At 47.4% G+C, this 26,347-nt stretch overlaps 2 protein-coding genes across 8 annotated transcripts; both read right to left on the reverse strand.

Moving 5' to 3' along the window:
• Nucleotides 1–1,808: 1,808 nt before the first annotated feature.
• LOC129015262 (nuclear pore complex-interacting protein family member B13-like) lies at nucleotides 1,809–5,598 on the reverse strand. Its single transcript, XM_054452908.2, has one exon. It carries the CDS (start codon nucleotides 5,596–5,598, stop codon nucleotides 2,383–2,385), a length of 3,216 nt encoding a protein of 1,071 aa, XP_054308883.2. The 3' UTR covers nucleotides 1,809–2,382.
• Nucleotides 1,809–26,279, reverse strand: LOC129015263 (nuclear pore complex-interacting protein family member A5-like). 7 transcript variants are annotated; one of them, XM_063654499.1, is made up of 12 exons: nucleotides 25,807–26,279; nucleotides 25,352–25,500; nucleotides 23,022–23,109; nucleotides 16,989–17,117; nucleotides 13,509–13,608; nucleotides 13,207–13,345; nucleotides 10,164–10,265; nucleotides 9,087–9,147; nucleotides 8,805–8,977; nucleotides 8,593–8,687; nucleotides 7,358–7,428; nucleotides 1,809–6,125 (listed from the first exon to the last, which is right to left on the reverse strand). In XM_063654499.1, exons 1-12 carry the CDS (start codon nucleotides 25,816–25,818, stop codon nucleotides 6,096–6,098), a joined length of 1,149 nt encoding a protein of 382 aa, XP_063510569.1. In that variant the 5' UTR covers nucleotides 25,819–26,279; the 3' UTR covers nucleotides 1,809–6,095. The 7 variants fall into 7 exon arrangements, with proteins under 7 accessions (XP_063510569.1, XP_054308884.2, XP_063510568.1 ...); XM_054452909.2 differs by having other exon boundaries at nucleotides 7,358–7,431; XM_063654498.1 differs by having other exon boundaries at nucleotides 1,809–7,428.
• Between the last annotated feature and the right edge of the window lie 68 nt (nucleotides 26,280–26,347).

Genomic DNA, 26,347 nt, shown 5'->3' on the forward strand with positions numbered 1-26,347 from the left:
TCTCAGCTACTTGGAAGGCTGAGGTAGGAGGATCACCTGAGCCCAGGGAGGCTGAGGCTGTAGTGAGCCAAGATTGCACCACTGCACTTCAGCCTGGGCAACAGAGTGAGATCCCGTCTCAAAAAAAAAAAAGAGTAAAGACAAAAAGAGGCTGGGCGTGGTGGCTCACACCAGTAATCCCAACACTTTGGGAGGCTGAGGTGGGCGGATTACGAGGTCAGGAGTTCCAGACCAGCCTGGCCAACATGGTGAAACCATGTCTCTACTAAAATACAGGTGGGTGCTTTTAATCCCAGCTACTCAGAAGGCTGAGGCAGGAGAACTGCTTGAATCCAGGAGGTGGAGGTTGCAGGGAGCTGAGACTGCACCAATGCACTCCAGCCTGGGCAACAGAGTGGGACTCTGTCTCAAAAACAACAACAACAAAAAAGAAAATAGACATAACATAAAATTAACTATGTTAAAGTGTATAATTCAGTGATACTTAGTATATTCACAATGTCATCCAACCACCACCTAAACATTTTCATCACTCCACCTCGAAAAATCCCTTTCCCCTTAAGCAATCTGTTCCCATTCCTCCCTACCACCAACACCTCTGCCCGGCCGCCCTGTCTGGGAGGTGAGGAGCGCCTCTACCCGGCCGCCACCCTGTCTGGGAGGAAGTGAGTAGCACCTCTGCCTGGCCGCCCCGTCTGGGAAGTGAGGAGCGCCTCTACCTGGCCACCCTGTCTGGAAAGTGAGGAGCGCTTCTGCCCGGCTGCCTCGTCTGGGAAGTGAGGAGCACCTCTGCCCGGCCGCACCGTCGGGGAGAAGAGGAGAGCCTCTGCCTGGCCACCCAACATCTGGGAAGTGAGGAGCGCCTCTGTCCGGCCGCCCCGTCTGGGAGATGAGGAGCACCTCTGTCCGGCCGCCCCATCTGGGAGGTGAGGAGCGCCTCTGCCAGGCTGCCACCCCGTCTGGGAGGAAGTGAGGAGCGCCTCTGCCCGGCAGCCCCATCTGGGAGGCGAGGAGCGCCTCTGCCCGGCCTCCCCGTCTGGGAGGGGAGGAGAGCCTCTACTCGGCCACCCATCATCTGGGATGTGAGGAGCGCCTCTGCCCGTCCACCCTGTCTGGGATGTGAGGAGCACCTCTACCCGGCCACCCATCATCTGGGAAGTGAGGAGCGCCTCTGCCCGGCCTCCCCATCTGGGAAGTGAGGAACGCCTCTGCCCAGCCGCCCTGTCTGGGAGGTGTACCCAACAGCTCCAAAGAGACAGCGACCATTGGGAGTGGCCCATGAGGATGATGGCAGTTTTGTTGAAGAGAAGAGGGGGAAGTGTGGGGAAAGGAAGGAGAGATCAGATTATTGCTGGGTCTGTGTAGCAAGAGGTGGGCATAGGAGACTCCATTTTGTTCTGACTAGGGCAATTCTTCTGCCTTGGGATGCTGTTGATCTATGGCCTTTCCCCCAGCCCCCTGCTCTCTGAAACATGTGCTGTGTCAACTCAGGGTTAAATGGATTAAGGGCGGTGCAAGATGTGCTTTGTTAAACAGATGCTTGAAGGCAGGATGCTCTTTAAGAGTCATCACCACTCCCTAATCTCAAGTACCCAGGGACACAAACACTGCAGAAGGCCGCAGGGACCTCTGCCTAGGAAAACCAGAGACCTTTGTTCATGTGTTTATCTCCTGACCTTCTCTCCACTGTTATCCTATGACCCTGCCACATCCCCCTCTCCGAGAAACACCCAAGAATCACCAATAAATACTTCATAAAAAAAAAAAATTTCTGGAATTCACATTTTAAAAATAAAAAACCAAACAGGTGAATTTAACTTTTATTTAACTCAATATATCTAAAATACCAAATATCATTTCAATATATAATAAATATAAAATTACTAGACTCTTTTACAGTTTTTGGTCTTATGGCTTTGACATGTGGTGTATAATTTAAGCTTATAGCACATCTAAATTTGGACTATCGCATTTCAAGGCTCGGTAGTCACCTGTCATTAATGGCTACTGTAATGGGCATTAAAAGTCTAAGAACTTGTCTTCTGTAGTTTTCCTACATAGGGAGATAATTTCTGGGCAGTCTGTTGTCAGTATATGGCCCTTTGAAAATGATGCCTAGTTGTTATTGAAACAGAATAAATTGGCCATTGGGCATTTGGTACAAAAAAAAAAAAAAAAAAAGAGCTTACTCTATACAGGCATTGGGGGCTAAGCAGTGAAAAAAATCTAAGCACCTACACTCAAGGAGTTTATAGTCAAAGTGACTGAAATACAAATAAACTAGCAGTTCTAACAGTGAGAAAAGCTTAGGGTTCTGGAAGAGGGGGAGTGATGAAAAAATGCTTATCATATGATAGGTGCACAATCAATACTTAAATGAATTTATGTGTTGCAAAAATGATGAATAAATAGAATCAACAACATAACAGACGCCTTCCTCCAACACAATAAAAATAAAACAAAAAACAAACACAAAAGCAAACAAAACAAAAAACGGTCAAAACAGTCAGGAGGTTTCTTGAGTCTCCTGATATCATCAGCTTGATGAAATGGTACAGGTCTCAGGTGACACTGGACGGGAGGTGTTTGTGGACTCAGAGAATCATCAACTGGAGAAGGTGGAACAGGTACCAGAAGACACTCGGGAGGTGTCTTCAGGCTCACAGAATCATCAACTGCAGAAGGTGGAAGGGGTGCAAAAAAACACTCGGGAGGTTCCTTGGGTCTCCTAAAATCATCAGCTCGAGGAAATGCTACAGGTCCCAGGCGACGCTCGATGGGAGGTGCCTGTGGTGTGAGAAAATCATCAACTGGAGAAGGTGGAAGGGGTACCAGAAGACACTCGGGAGGTGTCTTCAGGCTCAGAGAATCATCAACTGCAGAAGGTGGAAGGGGTGCGAAAAAACACTCGGGAGGTTCCTTGGGTCTCCTAAAATCATCAGCTCGAGGAAATGCTACAGGTCCCAGGCGACGCTCGATGGGAGGTGCCTGTGGTGTGAGAAAATCATCAACTGGAGAAGGTGGAAGGGGTACCAGAAGACACTCGGGAGGTGTCTTCAGGCTCAGAGAATCATCAACTGGAGAAGGTGGAAGGGGTGCAAAAAAACAGTCAGGAGGTTTCTTGAGTCTCCTAATATCATCAGCTCGATGAAATGGTACAGGTCTCAGGTGACACTGTAGTTGAGGTGTTTTTGGTGTGAGAAAATCATCAACTGCAGAAGGTGGAAGAGGTACCACAAGACACTTGGGAGGTTTCTTCAGGCTCAGAGAATCATCAACTGGAGAAGGTGGAAGGGGTGCAGAAAAACAGTCAGGAGGTTTCTTGAGTCTCCTGATATCATCAGCTCGAGGAAATGCTACAGGTCCCAGGCGACAACGCTTGATGGGAGGTTCCTGTGATGTGAGAAAATCGTCAACTGGAGAAGGTGGAAGGGGTAAGAAAAAACAGTCAGGAGGTTCCTTGGGTCTCCTAAAATCATCAGCTTGAGGAAATGCTACAGGTCCCAGGTGACGACGCTTGATGGGAGGTGCCGGTGGTGTGAGAAAATCATCAACTGGAGAAGGTGGAAGGGGTACCAGAAGACACTCGTGAGGTGGCTTCAGGCTCAGAGAATCATCAACTGGAGAAGGTGGAAGGGGTGCGAAAAAACAGTCAGGAGGTTTCTTGAGTCTCCTGATATCATCAGCTCGAGGAAATGCTACAGGTCCCAGGCGACAACGCTTGATGGGAGGTTCCTCTGATGTGAGAAAATCATCAACTGGAGAAGGTGGAAGGGGTAAGAAAAAACAGTCGGGAGGTTCCTTGGGTCTCCTAAAATCCTCAGCTCGAGGAAATGCTACAGGTCCCAGGTGATGACGCTTGATGGGAGGTGCTGGTGGTGTGAGAAAATCATCAACTGGAGAAGGTGGAAGGGGTACCAGAAGACACTCGGGAGGTGTCTTCAGGCTCAGAGAATCATCAACTGGAGAAGGTGCAAGGGGTGCAAAAAAAAAGTCAGGAGGTTTCTTGAGTCTCCTGATATCATCACCTCGAGGAAATGCTACAGGTCCCAGGCGACAACGCTTGATGGGAGGTTCCTCTGATGTGAGAAAATCATCAACTGGAGAAGGTGGAAGGGGTAAGAAAAAACAGTCGGGAGGTTCCTTGGGTCTCCTAAAATCCTCAGCTTGAGGAAATGCTACAGGTCCCAGGTGATGACGCTTGATGGGAGGTGCTGGTGGTGTGAGAAAATCATCAACTGGAGAAGGTGGAAGGGGTACCAGAAGACACTCGGGAGGTGTCTTCAGGCTCAGAGAATCATCAACTGGAGAAGGTGCAAGGGGTGCAAAAAAAAAGTCAGGAGGTTTCTTGAGTCTCCTGATATCATCACCTCGAGGAAATGCTACAGGTCCCAGGCGACAACGCTTGATGGGAGGTTCCTCTGATGTGAGAAAATCATCAACTGGAGAAGGTGGAAGGGGTAGCAGAAGACACTCGGGAGGTGTCTTCAGGCTCAGAGAATCATCAACTGGAGAAGGTGGAAGTGATAAGAAAAAACAGTTGGGAGGTTCCTTGGGTCTCCTAAAATCATCAGCTCGAGGAAATGCTACAGGTCCCAGGTGATGACGCTTGATGGGAGGTGCCTGTGGTGTGAGAAAATCATCAACTGGAGAAGGTGGAAGGGGTACCAGAAGACACTCGGGAGGTGTCTTCAGGCTCAGAGAATCATCAACTGGAGAAGGAGGAAGGGGTGCAAAAAAACAGTCAGGAGGTTTCTTGAGTCTCCGGATATCATCAGCTCGATGAAATGGTACAGGTCTCAGGTGACACTGGACGGGAGGTGTTTGTGGTCTCAGAAAATCATCAACTGGAGAAGGTGGAAGGGGTACCAGAAGACACTCGGGAGGTGTCTTGAGGCTCAGAGAATCATCAACTGCAGAAGGTGGAAGTGGTGTGAAAAAACAGTCGGGAGGTTCCTTGGGTCTCCTAAAATCATCAGCTTGAGGAAATGCTACAGGTCCCAGGCGACGACGCTCGATGGGAGGTGCCTGTGGTGTGAGAAAATCATCAACTGGAGAAGGTGGAAGGCATACCAGAAGACACTTGGGAGGTGTCTTCAGGCTCACAGAATCATCAACTGGAGAACGTGGAAGGGGTGCGAAAAAGCACTCGGGAGGTTCCTTGGGTCTCCTAAAATCATCAGCTCGAGGAAATGCTACAGGTCCCAGGCGACGCTCGATGGGAGGTGCCTGTGGTGTGAGAAAATCATCAACTGGAGAAGGTGGAAGGGGTACCAGAAGACACTCGGGAGGTGTCTTGAGTCTCAGAAAATCATCAGCTCGAGGAAGTGGTTCAGGTCCCAGGGCACACTCGTCTTGAGGTGTCTCTCTTCTCAGAAAATCATCAGTTGTTGAATGTGGTTGAGGTCCTAGTAGACACTGTAGTCGAGAAAGAGTCAGCAGTCTCAGACACCCTTTAACTGATGGATGTGGTTGACCTCTCAGATCACACTGAGGTGGAGGAGTTGGCTTGTGGCCCATCCTTTTTCTTAAAGTTTCAGCCATGAGGTAGGGCCAGTAGGGCAACCCTGAGGAATGATGGTGCTCCACTGCCGCCATCCTGACCTGTAGGGCCGAAGGAGGAAATGTTTTCACACATATTCATTTGATGGACAAAATTACCGCCACCAACACAGGCTGCACCTTCTGTTGCTGGTGATAGATTTTTGCACCTTTCCCTCCTCCAGGTTTCAAAATAGCAGTATCAGTGTCATAATATCACCCTTCCACTGAGTACTGCCCACAGCTGGGGAGTAAAGAAAAGTCACTGGGACACACTGTTGTCTCCACATGCCACTGTGTCTGTTTGCAAATGGAGGCAGGCTGGGGTCCTGCCCCAGGGAAGACAGAGTAATAACAGGGTAATAAAGAAGCATGTTTGAGACACAGGAGTGTCTATGTCTATCCTCTTTCCTCCCTCACAGCCAGCACCAGAGCACGTTTCTTGCACCAGGTCAACAGAGAGTAAGAGAGGCATGAAAAGCCCATTGTCCACACATGTTGCAGCTTCTTTTTGGAGAATGTTTTCCAGGCCTTTTATGTTCTGTCTCTGATTCTCAGAACTCTGCAAGGTCAGTGTGACCACCCTGCTCCAAATCGAAGAAAACAGAGGTTTCCAGAGGAAGGAGAAATTGTGCCCAGGGTCACACAGCTTGCAAGAGGCAGAGTGGAAGTTGATTCCAGCTCTGCCTGCGGGACCCTCTCATTTCCCCTCTGTTTCCCTTCTGGACAAAGGATCTTCTTCACTCTGGAGGTGCCACCCATGAGAACAAAGAGCTCTGGAGAGATGTGGATTCCTGAAGAGCTTCAGGGGAACTGGGAGAGGGATTTCTGACAGAACAATCTTATCTCAAGAAGTCAGTTAGACATGGCTGTAATATTTCTTTTCACTCCCAGGTAATACCAAATTGTAAGTGCACTACGACATAAAGAATACCCCATGGAAAAATGAGGTGGGAATTCTAAAGAAAGCAAGTTTTAAAACTGTGTTTCACTTCAAGTGTACAAGTCCCATCATGTGTAATCATAGGACTCGGCAGCTTTTGAAGGTACAGAGGCCACACAAGAATCAGCTTAGCTGAGCATCATTTAAGGCCTTCATTTGGAATTGTCCCTGTAGGTAATAAGTTACATTCACTCTTCACTAATTTACAGTCAGGGCCTATTTGCTATTACAAATATGGAACCTCTGACACTTAGAATATTAGATCAGGGGCCCCACTGGGTGGGTATGAAGGTGTTTTTGCACAACATGGTTACCAACAGGGATGGGACTGTGACGAACTATGGAATTGGCCTTGTCAAAGAGCATTCAAAATTGCACAAAGCACAAATTAATGTTAGATTAATGCGTTTTCACTATTTTCACTTCTGGGAATACAGCAGATATTTCAAACGTTAATCACCTACATTATGGCAGAATGCAAACAAAATCACAGCAAAAGAAAATCCCACATATTTCGGAAATGAGACCCCACAACATCTTGGGTAAGGTGGATCAGTCAGAGTTCACCGCGCCATGAGACCTACAGTACTGGAGGTCAGTGGTGCCTCCTCGTGTTATTTCTGGAAACAGAACAGTAAAAGCCCTTCAGCCCTCGGTCCCTGAGCTTTTATGGATTCTGGAGGTGCCACCAACGATGATCAGCTGGGAACGGAGAAGCCTGAAAGCTCATGGAGAAGATTTTGCTTCTCAAGAAGTCGAGACAGAAAAGGCACCACAGAACCTACAGAGCAGAGGCCAGGCCAGGAGAGGGCATTGTCGGAAAAGACCAAAGCGTCCTGATATAGGAAGAGTGAAAACGTCCCCAGCATTTACCTTTGTCTTCTCTGTGTTTTCAGCTGGGACGCCGCTGCTGTTCCTCATGGGAACCCAATGAGGTCCTGAATCTGCTAAGGGCCAGAGAAGGGAATGGGGCTAAATCTGGCTTGCATGTTCTGTGCAGAATAAGAAACCCTCCACACCCTCCGATGCCATCTCACTCTCTGCCACACAGGTCCCTTACCAGAGGCACAGGGTTTATTGACCACATGCCTCAGAGGACTCTGGAGCCCTCTGGACCCTCATCCTTGAGGAAGATACCACAGAGCCCTGGTCCAGGGGTATTCTTAACTCTCAACAGGCTGTGAACAGGTCGGGCTCTAACCAGCTGGAAATGAGCTCTAAATCAGTACATATCAGAGGAAATCACTCATCATGTGAGCACAGACTCAAAATTAAAATAGGAACAGCCATGGTTGGAAGAATATCAATAAACCCTGGACAGGAACAGCACTGCTCCTCTTCTTCAAGCCATAGGGACATTTAAAATTCTGTGGATTCATAGTTAATCTAACTTTCATACCTGGCCAGGTATTATCAATACTTATGAACAGAAATGGACATAAAGAGATGAACAGTCATGAGAAAAGGTAAGAGCTACAGAAATTAACTGGAAAGTTTTAGGGTTACACTTCAAATGTTAGAGGAGTAGGATTACATAGAAATCTAACTTACTAATGGAGTTATATAGTTGACAATAAACAACTTAAAAAGAATGAAGGAAGTTCCAAAAAGTGTAAATAAATGCTTCTTTTCTTAAAGCAGATCTCAAGCTACAATATTGATCCATGAAGACATGGCCAGAAAATCTGTGCTCTCATCAGCACATGTGGCTCCCATTCTAAAGTGCTATTGTTGTTTTCTCAAGTGAAAGAAAAATAAATCCTTCACACTGAGTGAAGGTGGAAAGGCGAGCTGGCCCATCCGCCTTCTAGGCTCATCTCCTCAGTTAAAAGTAACCAAGACATCAGAGTGGGGCAACGTCCACAGTCAGTGGAGAGGCCTGAGCTCCACCATTCACAGGGGACTAGCCAAGAGCCATTCAGCTCGGGCACCTGAGGAAAATAGGTTCCTGCCACCCAGTGAGACAACTGTTCTCTTTATAAGTGCTTGGAATTGTTTCCAGGAAACATAACAATCACCCCACCCGAGCCCTCATCCCCAAAAGGAGAAGCAAGGTGTGTGGATTGTGCAGCACCAATTAAGCAGCTGCCTTCACAGCAAGCTCCTACCCCTCCAGAAAGGGTTCTCTAGGCCCGGTCGTCCCTGGACTGGCTCCTGACTCATGTGTCTCTCTGGCACTCTCTGCTTTTGCCTCATTTCACACCTAGAAGACATAGAAAGAATTGACTTGAAGAATTAAAACACCAAGTTCTTTACTAGATGCTCAAAGCTGTATCTCAAAACAAAAACATCCTTTAAAATGTCCATCACAATGACCTACCTGTGCCGCTTGTAGGCAGCCTTCCTCTCTGCCATCCACCTTTGCAAGGCTTGAGCACAGAGGTGTGGGGAGAAAAATACATCCATGTCCTGACCTGGCAGACTATGTCCAAAAGCAAGGAAAACAAACAAACTTCCTGAGTTGGCAAGAGGCCTTCTTGCAGAAGGGGCGATCTGAAAAAGCCAACACATGAGAAATTGAATGTTGAGAGAGTCTAAGGGCCGTGGCATCATCTGCATCAGCACTGAACTATCCTGCAACTGCGGGGAGGAAGCTCCTTACTTTGCCTCTGTAGTAGTCCTCTGCCCGCCGCTGCAACTCTTGCGTGCGTTGAAACGGTTGCCTATGGATTACAATCACTTTCATCAGATAAAGCACCACTTTCAGGATGACTTTAAATAATCTGCCATGTTTCTGTTATCCTCACAACTGTACCCTTACACAATCTATCTATACCTAGAAAACGTATTTCAGATGGCTGTAAGAGTACAGTCTGAGCCGGTCGTGGTGGCTGACGCCTGTAATCCCAGCACTCTGGGAGGCCGAGGCGGGTGGATCACGAGGTCAGGAGATTGAGAACATCCTGGCTAATACGGTGAAACCCCATCTCTACTAAAAATACAAAGAATTAGCCGGGCGTGGTGGCAGGCACCTGTAATCCCAGCTACTCGGGAGGCTGAGGCAGGGGAATCACTTGAACCTGGGAGGCGGAGGTTACAGTGAGCCAAGATCACGTCATTGCACTCCAGGCTGGGTGACAGAGTGAGACTCCACCTCAGAAAAAATAACAAAAACAAAAACAAAAACAGTACAGTCTGATCCAAACTGTTGCTATATTGATTCCTCCTCTTTTGCTTATTGCCTGCTGACTTCTGAGTTGACAATTTCCTTCCCCATTCTCAGTATATCCCTAATTCATCCTTCATTGAGCATCTTTTATCATAAAGCTCTATTCTCTTTGTATTAATATCCTTTCCGTGTTTCACAGGGCAGAAACAGCTGGGCTTATAAACAGGCATAGTCCTTTTGAAGGATGTGGTTGATCCTACAACAACACACTTTCCTAAGGATGACAACAACTCACTCCACCCCTAGAATAGCTGGTAACCGAGTTTCCACACAGTCTAGCTGGCAATGGGGTCAGGAGACGTTTTGCTACTTCACATCTTTTGGTCACTGGTAAATCTTAAGGTACTTTGTTTTCTGTTTTGTCAACTCTCTCTCTCTCTCTCTCTGGATATGTCTTCTGACCATTTGTTTCTATTTCTGCATTTACTGGGTCTAAACATCGTACAAAGGTTAAAAACAACATTCCAATGGGGGTTTCCTAAGAGGGTGGGGTTCAGTTTCTCAACTCACAGTTGGGTGTGTATTTCTTTCATATCCAATTTCCCATTCTCCTCTGCCTCTGATAGCTGCCTCTCATTTTCTGCTTGCTCACATTCTTTCATGTTTTGTTTCCTGAGATTAGAAGGGAGGGAAATGCACACACATGATCCACCAGCCCGTGTGGGATTCCCTCTGCCCTTCTGGCATCTGAAGGCTGTGATTCAAAGATCCCCCCTGCAACCTTCCCATAAATGAACCAACTGATTCTCACAACCAAAGGGAGAATTGACCCCTCTCATTGAGGGACAAAGAAATATCACACTCTGGCCTGCTGGCAAGTCACCTGTCATTTCCAGCTCATCTTCATAGTTCTGTAGTTAGTCCTATTCTTTAGTAAATATAAAGACTATTAAAAGCTTCTATGAGGTGCACTATGTGTGTCTCTGGGGTCAGTCTTGTGCTTGACACAGCGAAAGCTCATTTTAGTTCAGTGTGAAAAACCAGACCTCACCAACTCATCACAACTAACTCCATCGGAAGCAGAGGATTGCTCCTCATCTGCCTCCTCCTGTGGGAGACCTGATTCTCAGTCAGAGGCTGATGCCGGAACTGAGACCATCAGCCATAGAGAGATCCTTCCAGAATATGGTGTCATTAACCCTGCAGTTCACTACTGCACTTTGCCATGATTCAGGACTGGAACTCTTGTCATCGACTTTAAAGATCCTGGTTGAGAGAAAAGGCAATCTGAATGCTGGGCGCATCTATTGAATTAGAAATGATCGGAATGGCTCCTAAGTCAGGGTGTTATGTCCTGAAAATAGATGACAACTGCAAACCCTCCACCCTGGTGTTGACTGACTTTAACAAGGTTCAGTTCACAGAGAGTGAGGGCAGAAAAAGGAAATGGCCTAAAAAGATAAGTGTGCTGTGTTGCCCTCACACCACTTGATTCATGCTCCTGATCCTAAGGACCTCACCTGATACTTGGTTTTATAAGAAGGATGTGTAAAATTCCCAGAATGCTAGGAAACAGGGACAAAAACACTTCAAAGAGAAAGTTAATGAACTTGTTTCTGACCACAGGGCATCCTTCAGCACATGCTGTCTGGAGTGGCCTCAAACAAGGAGTGTGTGGTGAGGTGCTGAGAATGCAATGGGAGCAGGGTCCTGTCCCCACGCTAAATGAGCTCACAGATTAATGCAAATGAGAAGCCAGTGAGGACCTCACTACTCCTGCTGTGCACTTGGGAACTACAAACACAAAACCTGACTCTGGAGGGAAGCTAAGGAAGCATTCTAATCTTGAGTTGACATAAGTGCATCTGAAGCTTCCGATCTCCGATGAGAACGATGGGGGACACCAAACAGAATATAAAACCCATGATTGAATACATCAAATTGCTAACATGGCAGTAAACAGACATGAGGTCAAGATGGAGAAGAAGGAAACCCAGGACGAAAGTCAGCCTTGCATTTGGAACCCATTTCCCTGAGTTTCATTGCTGAATTCCAGAAGGGACTACTGAGATGCAAAGAAGCAGAGCAGCTTTTGTATACATGCATGCGATTAGATGAAAAACAAGTGGATTGAGGGTCTGCCAATGAAAGCGACCCGTACTGAAGTCCACTGGCTCTGGTTGAGACCCAGAAGAGTCACACATCAGAACAGAGGTGGATAGGAAATACCCTGGCCTTTGTAGGGACTAAGCCTGCACTGACGATCTCAATTGCAGCCTGTATGGAGGACCCCTGACCATCCCCCAGAAGTAGACTCCCATCTCTTCTGCAACAAGATAACATGCTACTCGGCCTCAATTCATTGCTAAATATTTTTTAACAAGTATCTCACATTTAACAAAAAAAGATCAGTCATATGGCAGCAAAATACAATGTAATACGACCAAAACATGAAAGACTGAAAATGAATCTGGAGGTGAGCCAAGCATTGAATTCAACAATCCAGGCTGGGAGCAGTGGCTCACGCTGGGAGGCAGACGCAGGTGGATCACCTGAGGTCAGGAGTTCAAGACTAGCCTGGCCAACATGGTGAACCCCGGTCTTTACTAAAAATACAAAAATTGGGCTGGGCACAGTGGCTCACGCCTGTAATCCCAGCACATTGGGAGGCCAAGGTGTGCAGATCATGATGTCAGGAGTTCTAGACCAGCCTGGCCAATATGGTGAAACCCCACCTCTACTAAAAATACAAAAATTATCCGGGCATGGTGGCATATGCCTGTAGTCCCAGCTACTGAAGAGGCTGAGGGATAAGAATCGCTTGAACCTGGGAGGCGGAGGTTGCAGTGAGCCAAGATCACACCACTGCACTCTAGCCTGGGTGACAGAGTGAGACTCTGTCTCAAAAAAAAAAAAAATTGGCTGACTGTGGTGGCACACACCTGTAATCCAAGCTACTCGGGAGGCTGAGGCAGAATTGCTTCAACCTGGGAGGCAGAGGTTGCAGTGAGCCAATATTGGGCCATAGCACTCCAGCCTGGCGACAGAGTGAGACTCTATCTCAAAATTTAAAAAAAAAAAAAAAGGCTGGGTATGGTGGCTCACACCTCTAATCCAGCACTTTGGGAGGCTGAGGCGGGTGGATTACCTGAGGTCAGAAGTTCGAGATCAGCCTGGACAACATGGCGAAACCCCATCTCTAGTAAAAATACAAAAATTAGCTGGGCATGGTGGTGGGCACCTGTAATCCCAGCTACTTGGGAGGCTGAGGCAGGAGAATTGCTTGAACCCAAAAGGCAGTGAGTCGAGATTCTGCCATTGCACTGCAGCCTGGGCAACAAGAGCAAAGCTCCATCTCAGGAAAAAAAAAGAGAAAGGAAAACCAATGCCAGTACTAGCACCTCCTCTTCCCCCGAAAAAATTACAAAAAAGAATGTAGGAAAGGAAAGGAATTATGCGGATTAAACTAATCAAGCAGAAAGGACAAACTCAATTTTGAACCCACTGAATTTGCCACAAATATTGTAGAAAATATTCTCAAGGACTTTACAGTTGTCTACTTTGATTGGCACATGGTTCATAACAACAGTATTTGTGTCAAGGCACATCTTACTCTTCCTCGGCAGTCTTCCTCTGTCCATTGATTTTGTAATGACTGTTGACCTTCCCTGTCACCTTACGGACTTCAGCTCGAACTTTGGCTTCCATATGTCTCCATGAAGTAAAGAGGTCTTCCCGGCCAAATTTAATTCCTGGAAAGGAAGAAACCCTTTTCTTTGTGTGCATACAAATGGACCTCGGCCCTTGGTGAGGGTGAGGAGAGGAGAAGGTGAGAAACCTGAGGGCAAGAAGCTGTTCTTTCCCTTTCCAGGGCAAACTCATTTCCACACTATGGGGACTCCAACAGAGCCATACCTTCCCGGCTACGGCTATTGGACCTCCAGGCTTTCCGCTGTACATCCTTGGATCCGTCATGTACATTTTGTGACTTTAAGACAGTCTTGAGGAAAGACACCTAGGAAATAATAATTTAAGAATGACGGCTGGGCACGCTGGCTCATGCCTATAATCCTAGCACTTTGGGAGGCCGAGGTGGGTGGATCACGGGGTCAGGAGTTCAAGACCAGCTGGCCAAGATGGTGAAACCCCGTCTCTACTAAAAATACAAAAATTAGCCGGGCATGCCTGCGGGCACCTGTAATCCGAGCTACTCGGGAGGCTGAGGCAAAGAACCATTTGAAGCCGGGAGGCGGAAGTTGCAGTGAGCCAAGATCACCGGGAGGTGGTGCATGCCTGTAATCCCAACTACTCGGGAGGCTGAGGCAGGAGAATCGCTTGAACCCAGGAGGAAAATGTTGTAGTGAGCTGAGATTGTGCCATTGCACTCCAACCTGGGCAACAAGATTGAAACTCTGTCTCAAAAAAAAAAAAAAAATAGGCCAGGTGCGGTAGTTCACGCCTGTAATCCCAGCAATTTGGGAGGCCGAGGCAGGTGAATCACAAGGTCAAGAGACGGAGACCATCCTGGCCAACATGGTGAAACCCTGTCTCTACTAAAAATGCAAAAATTAGCTGAGCATGGTGGCGCACGCCTGTAGTCCCAGCTACTAGGGAGGCTGAGGCAGGAGAACTGCTTGAACCTGGGAGGCACAGGTTGCAGTGAGCCGAGATCACACCACTGCACTCCAGCCTGGTGACAGAGACTCCTTCTCAAAAAAAAAAAAAAAAAAAAAGACATGACTATACTTCACACAACCGAACTGTACACTTCAACACGGTTAGATGGTAATTATCATGTTATAAGTATTTTACCACAGGTTAACATGTTTCACAACTTGAAAAGGAAGTAATTACCTTCAGCTCTCCGAGTTCTAGAATTTGTAACATTTCACCCCCTGCTCCTTCCTGATCTGCACTGGAGCATCTTCCTTCTATCCCTGCTCTACTCAGAGTCCACTTTCCCTTCCCTCACATCAGCTTCATTGAGACTGGTTTGAACCTAACGCAAAACATTCTCACTAACGACTGAATTCCCACCAAGATTTCCATATTATCACAGTATGCTTTCAATCTTCTAAGATATTAAATATTTGTTCTCATCATAGCTAAAATGCAATGCAAATCCCATCCCAGAAATGGGTCAGATACCTATGAATCTCCTGAGGTAGTTATTGAAATAACTTTTTTTTTTTTTTTTTGAGATGGAGTGTCACTCCCACCCATGCTGAAGTGCAGTGGCGCTACCTTGGCTCACGGCAACCTCCACCTCCCAGATTCAAGCGATTCTTGTGCCTCAGCCTCCCAAGTAGCTGGGATTATGGGTGCCCGCTACCATGCCTGGCTAATTTTTGTCTTTTTAGTAGAGATGGGGTTGCACCATGTTGGCCCATCTGGTCTTGAACTCCTGACCTCAAGTGATCCACCTGCCTCAGCCTCCCAAAGTGCTGGGATTACAGGCATGAGCCACCACACCTGGCCTGAAATAATATCTTTCAAATTCTTTGCAGAATTTGTTCTTTTCTGATTTCTGCACATAGGATAAAAAGCAAAACATGTACTAGGATTTTGAGAGAAGCACGGGTAATCTAAAAAGATGAAAGAGCAACCACATCTATCCCACAGCTACCGCTAGATTTCATAGGAAAGGTAGCTGGCCCAGTTTGGAGCTAGGAGGAATGTCAAACACATGAAGAAATGAGAAGCAAGGAAATGCCATCATGCATGAATGCTTCATGGCACCCATGATGTCCCTGCTTAGGAGGTAGTGGTATAGACGACTAGATGATAAGGACAAAGATGAGAAGGTGTGAAGTTGTCCAAGTCCAACAGCTCAACTGAACTTTCCTCAATGGAATTTTTAAAAAGCGGTAAATTTAAAACCTTCCCCCGGCTCCCGTGGTGGCTGACGCTTGTAATCCCAGCACTTTGGGAGGCTGAGGCGGGCGGATCATGAGGTCGGGTTTTGAGACTAGCCTGGCCAACATGGTAAAACCCCGACTCTACTAAAAATACAAAAATTAGCTGGGCATGGTGGTGGGCACCTGTAATCCCAGCTACTTGAGAGGCTAAGGCAGGGGAATCGCTTGAAGCCAGGAGGTGGAGGTTGCAGTGAGCCAAGATCACACCATTATACTCCAGCCTGGGCAACACAGGGAGACTCGTCTCGGGGCTGAGAAAAAAAAAAAAAAAATTCCTCCAATTTATACCGAAAATTCTCTCTTCAGGACTAAGTGGCATAGAGAATGTTAAATGTGCCTCGATATCTTCATAACTCATATATTTTCTGTTTTCTACATATCTTGAAAGGCAGTGCCAAATGACGTGTAATTATCTAGGTGGTAAAACTGAAACATACTTCCTCTTCCCTTGAATATAAAAAAGCATTGTGGTATTAGTACTTTTATCTTGGATCATTGTTCAGAAGGAGGTTCAGCCCCCAGACAACCACATTTTTACTGCCATGAATGGCAAGAGAAAATGTAGAGCTCAACTTACCCAATGGAAAAAAGGCTCAAAAGACAAATTATGGCACAACTTAGCAGCCAAATTCTTACCAAGTACAGACTTTTGACATACTGATCTCTCTCCAGTTGCAACTGGGAACATGCACTTTGAATGATGTCATTCAAAATTACCCTGCCCAGACACATTTTTCATTGATTCTCTGGAGGGCAGTTCTAAGAGATTCTCTGGGGCTTTCTCTGCATCATGAGACGCAGTGCAGTTCTGCCCTTCACCTTCTGGCAGTTTGTCACCTCATCCCTGTGACCTCAGAGGAACTTTGTCTCAGGCCAATTGTTTGTTCCTTGAGCTCTTCCATTTCCCCTAAAAATCATTTGCTGCCCCTCTAAATGGCCTACATCTCCATCTATCTCCCTCTCCCCTCAGAAGAGGGTGCTCTTTAAGCATCAACCATCCGGCCCTTCTAGCAGTCTCATTTTTCAGCTGGTTCCCATGTTTATGCCTGTTCTATGTTTTTCTTCTCCTGTTAAGCTGTCTGTTGTCAGCTCATTTCTGCAGTGAATCTTCAGAGAGGAGACTGGAAGCTTTCCTTCCACCCATATGCTAGAACTATAAAGCAGAAGAGTTTAGAAAGAATTTCCTATTTAAGTGATGAAACCTCATACTCCATTTCTGATAAATAACACTAAGGTTAAAAAAAGTTATTTTTGACCAAAAGCTCTGTTGACATTTTATTAAACAAACACCAACCTATTTAATTTTCATAATGTAAATGGCAGATGTTTTCATAATTCTTATGCTAATAAATCATTTCCCTGATTTTTTGGGTAAAACCACATATTCATAATGAAGTCCAGAAACGTGAATTGTTTTAAATAATTTATTCTTATTTGTGATTACAAGTATACCTCTACAGAAAGTTAGTATACTCACACAAAGGCTAGTTTTCCAGAGGAAAATGGCAAGTGTAGAAATTCCCAGAAACACAATAATGATAACTATCCAAGGAATTCCACAAAAGTCAGTCCCAGGATGAAAATCATCAGGCAGAGAATTGATAACCTGGAATAATAATAGTTGAAATAATGAAAAGGTCAATGACACTGACAATATTTCACTCAGAAAGAATCATCCTTAGAAACTGTCAACCTCCTCCAAAAGGTAACCACATCCCTCAGATATCACCGTGGGATTCCACTGCTACAAAAAAGAACAGAAGTTAGAAGTCTCATGTTTTTCAGATGGCTGGTAGTGTTTTTAGGCATTGCAAATGTGGGGTGTCATCTCTCTTGGTATAAAGCAGGGATATCCAATCTTTTGGCTTCCCTGGCTATATTAAAAGAAGCAAAGTTGTCTTGAGCCACACATAACATACACTAACAATAGCTGATGATCTAAAAAAAGCTCTTGTTTTTTTTTTTTGGAGACAGTGTTCCGCTCCGCTCAGTCGTCCAGGCTGGAGTGCAGTGGTGCAATCCTGGCTCACTGCAACCTCCAGCTCCTGGGCTCAAGCCATTCTCCTCCCTCAGCCTCCCGAGTAGCTGAGATTACAGGTCTCTGCCACCATGCCTGACTAATTTTTGTATTTTTAGTAGAGATGAGGTTTCACCATGTTGGCCAGGCTGGTCTCGAACTCCTGACAGGCGATCTGCCTGCCTCGGCCTCCCAAAGTGCTGGGATTACAGGTGTGAGCCACCGTGCCCGGCCTTTTGCTTTTGTTTTTGTTTGTTGTTTGTTTTTGAGATGGGGTCTCACTCTGTCACCCAGGCTGGAGTGCAGTGGCGTGCTCTCGGCTCATTGCAACCTCTGCCTCTCAGGTTCAAGTGATTCTCCTGCCTCAGCCTCCTGAGTAGCTGGGAGTACAGGTGCCTGACAGTGCACTCAGCAAATTTTTGTATTTTTTGTGGACATGGGGTTTTGCCATGTTGGCCAGGGTGGTCTCAAACTCCTGACCTCAGGTAATCTGCCCACCTCAGCCTCCCAAAATGCTGGGATTAGAGGCAAGAGCCACTGCGCCTGGCCAAAATCTCATCATCTTTTAAGAAAGTTTACAAATTTGTGTTGAACTGCATTCAAAACTGTCCTGGGCCACAGGCAGAGCATCACTCATGGGTAAGACAAGCTAAGTATAAAGTAATTATCTTATCTTTTCTTTTCTGTTTTGAGACAAAGTCTTGCTCTGTTACCCAGGCTAGATTGCAGTGGCATGATCTCAGGTCACTGCAACCTCCGCCTCCCGGGTTCAAGCGATTCTCCTGCCTCAGCCTACTGAGTAACTGGGATTACAGGTGCCTGCCACCGTGCTCGGCTAATTTTTGTATTTTTAGTAGAGACAGGGTTTCACCATGTTGGCCAGGCTGGTCTCCAACTCCTGACCTCATGATCTACCTGCCTCGGCCTCCCAAAGTGCTGGGAATACACGTGTGAGCCACCGCGCCTGGCCAGTAGTTATCTTTTCTTTAAAGTTATTTACTTGTTTTTTAAATTGACGTGTAACATTGGATGCATTTATTATATATCACATGATAAAAGAATCCCTCTAAATAATACTTCTCTCTTGGATTATGTGAATCTTTGTAATTTAAAGCTCAGCATAAGTAAAAAAAAAAAAAAAAATACAATGAAGGGATTACTTCATTCACAAATAAGTATCAAATTTTAGTGCTTAAAAATTAACAAGGTGGGCCGGGCGCGGTGGCTCATGCTTGTAATCCCAGCAATTTGGGAAGCCGAGGTGGGTGGATCACGAGATCAGGAGATTGAGACCATCCTAGCTAACACGGTGAAACCCCATCTCTACTAAAAATACAAAAAATTAGCAGGGCCTGGTGGCACGCGCCTATAGTTCCAGCTACTCGGGAGGCTGAGGCAGACGAATCACTTGAATCGGGGAGGCAGAGGTTGCAGTGAGCCGAGATTGCACCACTGCACTCAGCCTGGGTGACAGAGTGAGACTCCGTCTCCAAAAAAAAAAAAAAAAAAAAGACCAAGGTGGAGATCATGCAAATGGCATGAAGAGTGTGGGATTTCTCTAAGACTGTTCATATTCATTCCATTAGACTCTTATGTGAGTGAAGACGAAGACTTCCCCTGAGTAAGTTCAGACAGCTTGTGATAGCATTTCTACATCGATTCCTCAGGATTTAACTATATATTTTTGAAAACATCTCAATTTTAAATGTTTCTTTCAAGATGGTGAATTAAACAGAGATAGCCCTTCAACAGGGTGAACTCAGCATATGCTGAGTCTGAAATGCAAATGATGGAGTTAGAGAACCATACAACAATGGTAATGATTCAGAAACATGGTGTTGAGCAGAATAAGGCAGACACAAAAGAGTACCTATGGCATGGCATGCATCTGTATACGCGAAATTCCACAATAAGCAAGCTAACCCATGATAAGAAAGAGACTGGCTGGGAACAGTGGGAGTTCACTTTCTGGGGTGATGTAATAGATAGATCTTGGCTGGGCACGATGGTTTCCGCTTGTAATCCCAACGCTTTGGGAGGCCGAGGTGGGCGGATCACCTGAGGTCGGGAGTTCAAAACCAGCCTGATCAACATGGAGAAACCCTATCTCTACTAAAAATACAAAATTAGCTGGGCGTGGTGGCACACGGCTGTAATCCCAGCCACTCGGGAGGCTGAGGCAGGAGAATTGCTCGAACCTGGGAAGCAGAGGTTGCAGTGACCTGATACTGTGCCACTGCACTCCAATGGGCAACAAGGGATATTGTGCCATTCCACTCCAGCCTGGGCAACAAGGGAGAAACTCTGTCTCAAAAAAATAATAATAAAAAAATAAAAATAATAAAAATAAAATAATGTAGATCTTGAACGGGGGTTGGGTTATGCTGGTGTACGTACTTTCCAAAGTTAGTAAACTTACACTTAAGGTTATATATTTTGGCTGGGCGCGGTGGCTCACGCCTGTAATCCCAGCACTTTGGGAGGCTGAGGCAGGCGGATCACGAGGTCGAGAGATGGAGACTATCCTGGCGAACATGGTGAAACCCCGTCTATACTAAAAATACAAAAATTAGCCAGGCGTGGTGGTCTGCGCTTGTAATCCCAGCTACTCAGGAGGCTGAGGCAGGACAATTGCTTGAACCCCGGAAGCGGAGGTTGCAGTGAGCCGAGATCTTGCCACTGCACTCCAGCCTGGGCGACAGAGTGAGACTCTGTCAAAAAAAAAAAAAAAGGCGTCAAACCAGATAACACAAATCAAATGATATTTCACGTTGTTTTGGTCTATTTTGTTTTTTTGAGACAAGAGTGCAGCGGGGCCATCTCGGCTAACTGCAACTTCCAGCTCTTAGGCCCAAGCGATCCTTCCACCTCAGCCTCTCCGGTAACTGGGATAACAGGTACGAACCACCAGGCCCGACTAATCTTTTTTGGAATTTTTTGTAGAGATGGGGTTTCGCTATGATGCCCTGGCTAGTCTTCAACTCCTGGACTCAAGTGATCTGCCCACCTCAGCCCCCTAAAGTGCTGGGATTACAGGCCTGAGCTGTGTAATTTCATGCTGCTTGACACAGCCCGGGAACAAGGAAGAAACCCCGTGGGTCCAGCGTCTACTCACATAGGTGGGGTGATGGCTGATAAATCCCAGCAGGAGGAGCCAAAAGAGCAGCCACCACACCGGCATGTCCTGGTCCTCTCAGGGAGCCCTGAGGGGGCCAGGACAGAGGCGGGGGTGGCTTAGGGCGAGGGGAGGGAAGGGGACGGGATGGGGAGGCGGAGGGAAGGGGGAGGGGAGGGAAGGGAAGGGAAAGGAGGAGAAGGGGGCTGTTGGGCACCTGGAGGTGGAAGAGGAGGAGGAGGAGGAGGAGAAAGGGGTCTGGGAAAGGATCCGGTTCAAATTAAGTTCTCAAGCGCTGGTGGAAGGTTTAGTTACAGGTCACGGAGAAGGTCAATCAGGGAAGCAACAGGACGCGCACGGCAAGGGAGCGTGAGGCTTAGGAGCAGTTAGATGGAGACCGGTTCTGCTTTCCACCAAACCTTCTTAGGGCTGGGCTGTCGCTTAGCAACCCTGGGATTTTTATACTCCCTCTCCACCAATCCCTGGGGCCGGTGGTGCGGCCTCACAATGGACATCCCATGAGCGCCCCGCCATTGGACGAGCGCCCCGCCATTCCAATGCCCCTTCCCCCATCTCAACCCCCAAGCTCCTCCCAAGGACAGGTCCTCTCTGGAACCTTCACAAACCTGATTTCTGGTCCTCCCCAACCAGCTCCCTGTCCCTGCTTCTGGGCACTCCTTCCTTCCTGAGCTCCCAGGGTTCCTCAAGGTCAAACATGGAGAAACCCTATCTTTACTAAAAATACAAAATTAACTGGGTGTGGTGGCACACGGCTGTAATCCCAGCCACTCGGGAGGTTGAGGCAGGAGAATTGCTCGAACTTGGGAAGCAGAGGTTGCGGTCAGCTGATATTGTGCCACTGCACCCCAATGGGCAACAAGGGATATTGTGCCATTGCACCCCAGCCTGGTCAACAAGGGAGAAACCCTGTCTCAAAAAAATAATAGTAAGAAAATAAAAATAAAAATAATAAAAATAAAATAATGTAGATCTTGAACGGGGGTTGGGTTATGCTGGTGTACGTACTTTCCAAAGTTAGTAAACTTACACTTAAGGTTATATATTTTGGCTGGGCGCGGTGGCTCACGCCTGTAATCCCAGCACTTTGGGAGACTGAGGCAGGTGGATCACGAGGTCGAGAGATGGAGACTATCCTGGCGAACATGGTGAAACCCCGTCTATACTAAAAATACAAAAATTAGCCAGGCGTGGTGGTCTGCGCTTGTAATCCCAGCTACTCAGGAGGCTGAGGCAGGACAATTGCTTGAACCCTGGAAGCGGAGGTTGCAGTGAGCCGAGATCTTGCCACTGCACTCCAGCCTGGGCGACAGAGTGAGACTCTGTCTTTAAAAAAAAAAAAAAAAAAAAAAAGTCGTCAAACCAGATGACACAAATCAAATGATATTTCAGTTTCTTTTGGTCCATTTTGTTTTTTCGAGACAAGAGTGCAGTGGGGCCATCTCGGCTAACAGCAACTTCCAGCTCTTAGGCCCAAGCGATCCTTCCACCTCAGCCTCTCCGGTAACTGGGATAACAGGTACGAACCACCAGGCCCGACTAATCTTTTTTGGAATTTTTTGTAGAGATGGGGTTTCGCTATGATGCCCTGGCTAGTCTTCAACTCCTGGACTCAAGTGATCTGCCCACCTCGGCCCCCTAAAGTGCTGGGATTACAGGCCTGAGCTGTGTAATTTCACGCCGCGTGACACAGCCCGGGAACAAGGAAGAAACCCCGCGGGTCCAGCGTCTACTCACATAGGTGGGGTGATGGCTGATAAATCCCAGCAGGAGGAGCCAAAAGAGCAGCCACCACACCGGCATGTCCTGGTCCTCTCAGGGCGCCCTGAGGTGGCCAAGACAGAGGCAGGGGTGGCTTAGGGTGGGGGGACGGAAGGGGACAGAGACGGGGAGGTGGAGGGAAGGGGGAGGGGAGGGGAGGGAAGGGAAGGGAAAGGAGGAGAAGGGGGCTGTTGGGCACCTGGAGGTGGAAGAGGAGGAGGAGGAGGAGGAGAAAGGGGTCTGGGAAAGGATCCGGTTCAAATTAAGTTCTCAAGCGCTGGTGGAAGGTTTAGCTACAGGTCACGGAGAAGTTCAATCAGGGAAGCAACAGGACGCGCAGGGCAAGGGAGCGTGAGGCTTAGGAGCAGTTATATGGAGACCAAGGTTCTGCTTTCCGCCAAACCGCCAAACCTTCTTCGGTCTGGGCCCTCTCTTAGCAACCCTGGGATTTTATACTCCCTCTCCACCAATCCCTGATGCCGGTGGTGCCGCCTCACAATGGACGGTCTGTGCGCGCCCCGCCAGTCCAATGCCCCCTCCCCCATCTCAGCCCCCCACGCTCCTCCCAAGGACACGTCCTCTCTGGAACCTTCACAAACCTGATTTCTGGTCCTCCCCAGCCAGCTCCCTGTCCCTGCTTCTGGGCACTCCTTCCTTCCTGAGCTCCCAGGATTCCTCAAGGTCACTCTTGGTGACAAAACATAAAAAACAAATGATGGCAGGACGGCAAGAAGAACCTCATACCCAAGCAGAGTGCTAGGTTTTACAGCCCCCGCTCAGCCATTCATATCCTAAGCAACAAAACATCAGCAGGATGCGGAAGGTCCCAATAGTAAACCATCTCCATCACATCCACGTAGCCATCAGGCCATCAACCTGTATCTCAGGGACAAATGTTGTAGATACACTCATTTTAAGCATGCATGGTACATTTACAAAAATTAACCTGACTTATTTTGTTCCAGCAAATCTCAATATATTTTAGAGCAATCAAATCACACAGCATGTTTCTGATCATATAACTGTGCTAGAAGTCAATGATTAAAAGCTAACTCCAAATTATTATTTGCTTGGAAATTCAAAGTGCCCTTATAAGATATAAACATAAGAAAGAATCCAAAATGAAACAAGATTGCCTTTAAACTCAATGATAAGATCATAACATGGCAAGAAAATGTCTCCCTCTGGCCTGGGAATTCCACTTTGTGGCACAAGGTTGTGTGATCTCACATCACCCCTAACCCACCTAGACATGTTAACATCCGAAACAGAGTGATGATGTCACTTATCTATCATCTTACTGCCTGTGTGCATGGACTTTAAATTCTGAACCCAAATGAGGGGGAGAAAACCAAGTTGACTTTCATGATTGACCTTTCAGGGATGTCCAAGAAATCTGCATTTCAAGAAACAAAGTTCATCAGCTTCTCTCCTAGGGTATTTGGCCACAATACCCAGAGGGCTTGGCAGCATCATGAGTGATGGGTGGGGAGCACCAAGCAGGTGGGCAGGACCCAGAGCCTGGTGACCAGGACAGACCCCCACTATCCATCACCTTTGCAGGCCCTGTCCTCAGCTAAACTTCCCAAAGGCCTTCTTCTGCCCGATCACACAGAGTGTGCCCAAACTCACTCAGGCCTCTGGCAGCTGAAAACCACTGCTTTAAATCCCTTTACCATTTACTATGACATAAGGTTATTATAAGCAGGAAATATTCTATTGATGCTACAAATGGAAAGCCAATGCCTTTACCATAAATAGAAAAACAACCCTAAGAAACAAGCAAAACAAAACAAAACAGGGGCTGGGTGTTGTGGCTCATGCCTGTAATCCCAGCACTTTGGGAGGCCGAGGTGGGCCGATCACAAGGTCAGGACTTCCAGACCAGCCTGGCCAATATGGTGAAACCACGTCTCTAATAAAATACAAAAATTAGCCGGGTGTGGTGGTGGGCGCCTGTAGTCCCACCTACTTGAGAGGCTGAGGCAGGAGAATAGTTTGAACCTGGGAGGCAGAGGTTGCAGTGAGCGGAGATTGCACCACTGCACTCCAGCCTAGGCGACAGAGCGAGAGTGTCTCAAAAACAGCAACAACAACAAATAAACAAACAAAAAACAGGGTTAACAAAACTATGGAATTCAATTCTATTTGTATGCTGCAGCCATGCTCCAGCCCTAGATTTGGCTGGGCGTGGTGGCTCATGCCTGTAATCCCAGCACTTTGGGAGGCTGAGGCAGGCGGATCACAAGGTCAGGAGCTCGAGACTAGCCTGACCAACATGGTGAAACCCCGTCTCTACTAAAAATACAAAAATTAGCCAGGCATGGTGGCACATGCCTGTAATCCCAGCTACTCAGGCGGCTGAGGCAGGACAATCCCTTGAACCCGGGAGGCGGAGGTTGCAGTGAGCCGAGATCGTACCATTGCACTCCAGCCTGGGTGACAGAATGGAATGAGACTCTGTCTTAAAAAAAAAAAAAAGAAAAGAAAAGAAAAAAAGAAGCCCTAGATTTCAGTTGTGTTGGTTGTAAAAGGAGAGACCAGGTAAGTGGGGGATGAAGTCAGATTAGACCAAAAGTGAATGGCAGAGAGTACTATAATGCCCATGAAGGGTTGCTAGAGTCACCTTCATTAGAGCCCAAGCAGAGACAGGGAAAGGAAGATGTGAGCAGAGTTTGGGGCCTCAAACAGGGGGGGTTATTCGTGCAGCCCAGGAAAGGCTCCCCAAAGCCAGGATCAACCTCCCTTGCAGGCCAGTCCCTCGTGGAGGCACGGCCAGGCACCTTAGATTTGAGACCAGCTGTGTTGCTGCTGACCAGCTGTGTGACCCTGGGCTGGTTTCCTTCCATGCAATGGGAGTGCCAATGGCTGCATGCATGCAAAGACTGTCTGAGGATAGGAGGAAGCAATCTGTTGAGCACCCGTGTACCTGAGTGTCATCATCTCCCAAGGGCATCTTTCGTTGCAGAGCTGGCACCTTGGAAGGCCCTTGGCCACTAAGGGCAGTGATGATGGTAACAGCAGTAAATCATCATGTACGGCTGATGAGGGAAGGACAGGGGGTAGGGCTCCTGGGTCCTGGATAAGAATGAGGGTCTGGGCACTCCTGGGGACAGCTGAGTGGTAGGACTCCTGGGTCCCCAGGGGGCAGGTCCAACTTCAGTGGCATTGGGCCTAGGCTGGGATGCTGAGTTAGCCACTGGAGCATCAGCAGTACAGGCAGGCACAGAGGCAGTGGATCCATCGGAGGTGACAGGTGTAGGAGCCTCTGGTGAGCAAGTAGAGTCACCAAGACTGGCTGACCACTATCCCCACTCCCCCCACTCCCCCCACAGACGATGCCCTGTCCCTTGCCTCATGCTCCGGCAGGGTACAGGCTCCCACCTGGGGCCTCATGGAGCATCTCTCTAAAACTTCTGTGTCCTGGTCATTGAATGGGCACTTGAGTCACCCAGGGCCACTGGAACAAAGAGGAAGAATCAGGCCCCACGATGTTTTGGGAGAGTGTTTAGCACAGGAAAATGCACAGAATACATGCACGACACGGGGGCACCGTCGGTGTGGGAGCGATAGTTTACAACCTCCAGCCCTAATCTGAGCACTCTCACCTGTGCAATCTGAAAGGAACAGGAGACTTGCAGGAAAGATAGTGCCTGGATTTAACTTAAAGGAACTAAAATGTTAGAATTTTCACTCTTGATATCCTTCCAAATCAACTCTCTCAATGTTCCCATCCTCAAAACTATCATATGGGGTAACTGAGGCAGTCAGAGATTTACTGACTCAATGTCACTCAGTTGATTCTGAGTTCACTGCTGATTACATCTGACCAAACTGCTTTTTTGAAGTGTACCCCGTTTAATCATGCTGGTGATGATCTAGTGCAGCTCTGGGACAAACTTCACCTGGTTGACGATAAAGCAAA

The sequence above is a fragment of the Pongo pygmaeus genome, chromosome 18 (assembly GCF_028885625.2).
Source record: "Pongo pygmaeus isolate AG05252 chromosome 18, NHGRI_mPonPyg2-v2.0_pri, whole genome shotgun sequence".
NCBI lineage: Eukaryota > Metazoa > Chordata > Mammalia > Primates > Hominidae > Pongo > Pongo pygmaeus.

Excerpts from the sequence above, each read along its gene's own strand:
- LOC129015263 (XM_063654497.1), bottom strand. Across the intron at positions 8,978-9,086 it reads AGGACTACTACAGAGGCAAA|ATCGCCCCTTCTGCAAGAAG; the intron begins GTAAGGAGCTTC and ends TGGCTTTTTCAG. Across the intron at positions 8,688-8,804 it reads GCTGCCTACAAGCGGCACAG|GTGTGAAATGAGGCAAAAGC; the intron begins GTAGGTCATTGT and ends TATGTCTTCTAG.
- LOC129015262 (XM_054452908.2), bottom strand. The coding sequence starts at position 5,598 with ATGGCGGCAGTGGAGCACCATCATTCCTCAGGGTTGCCCTACTGGCCC.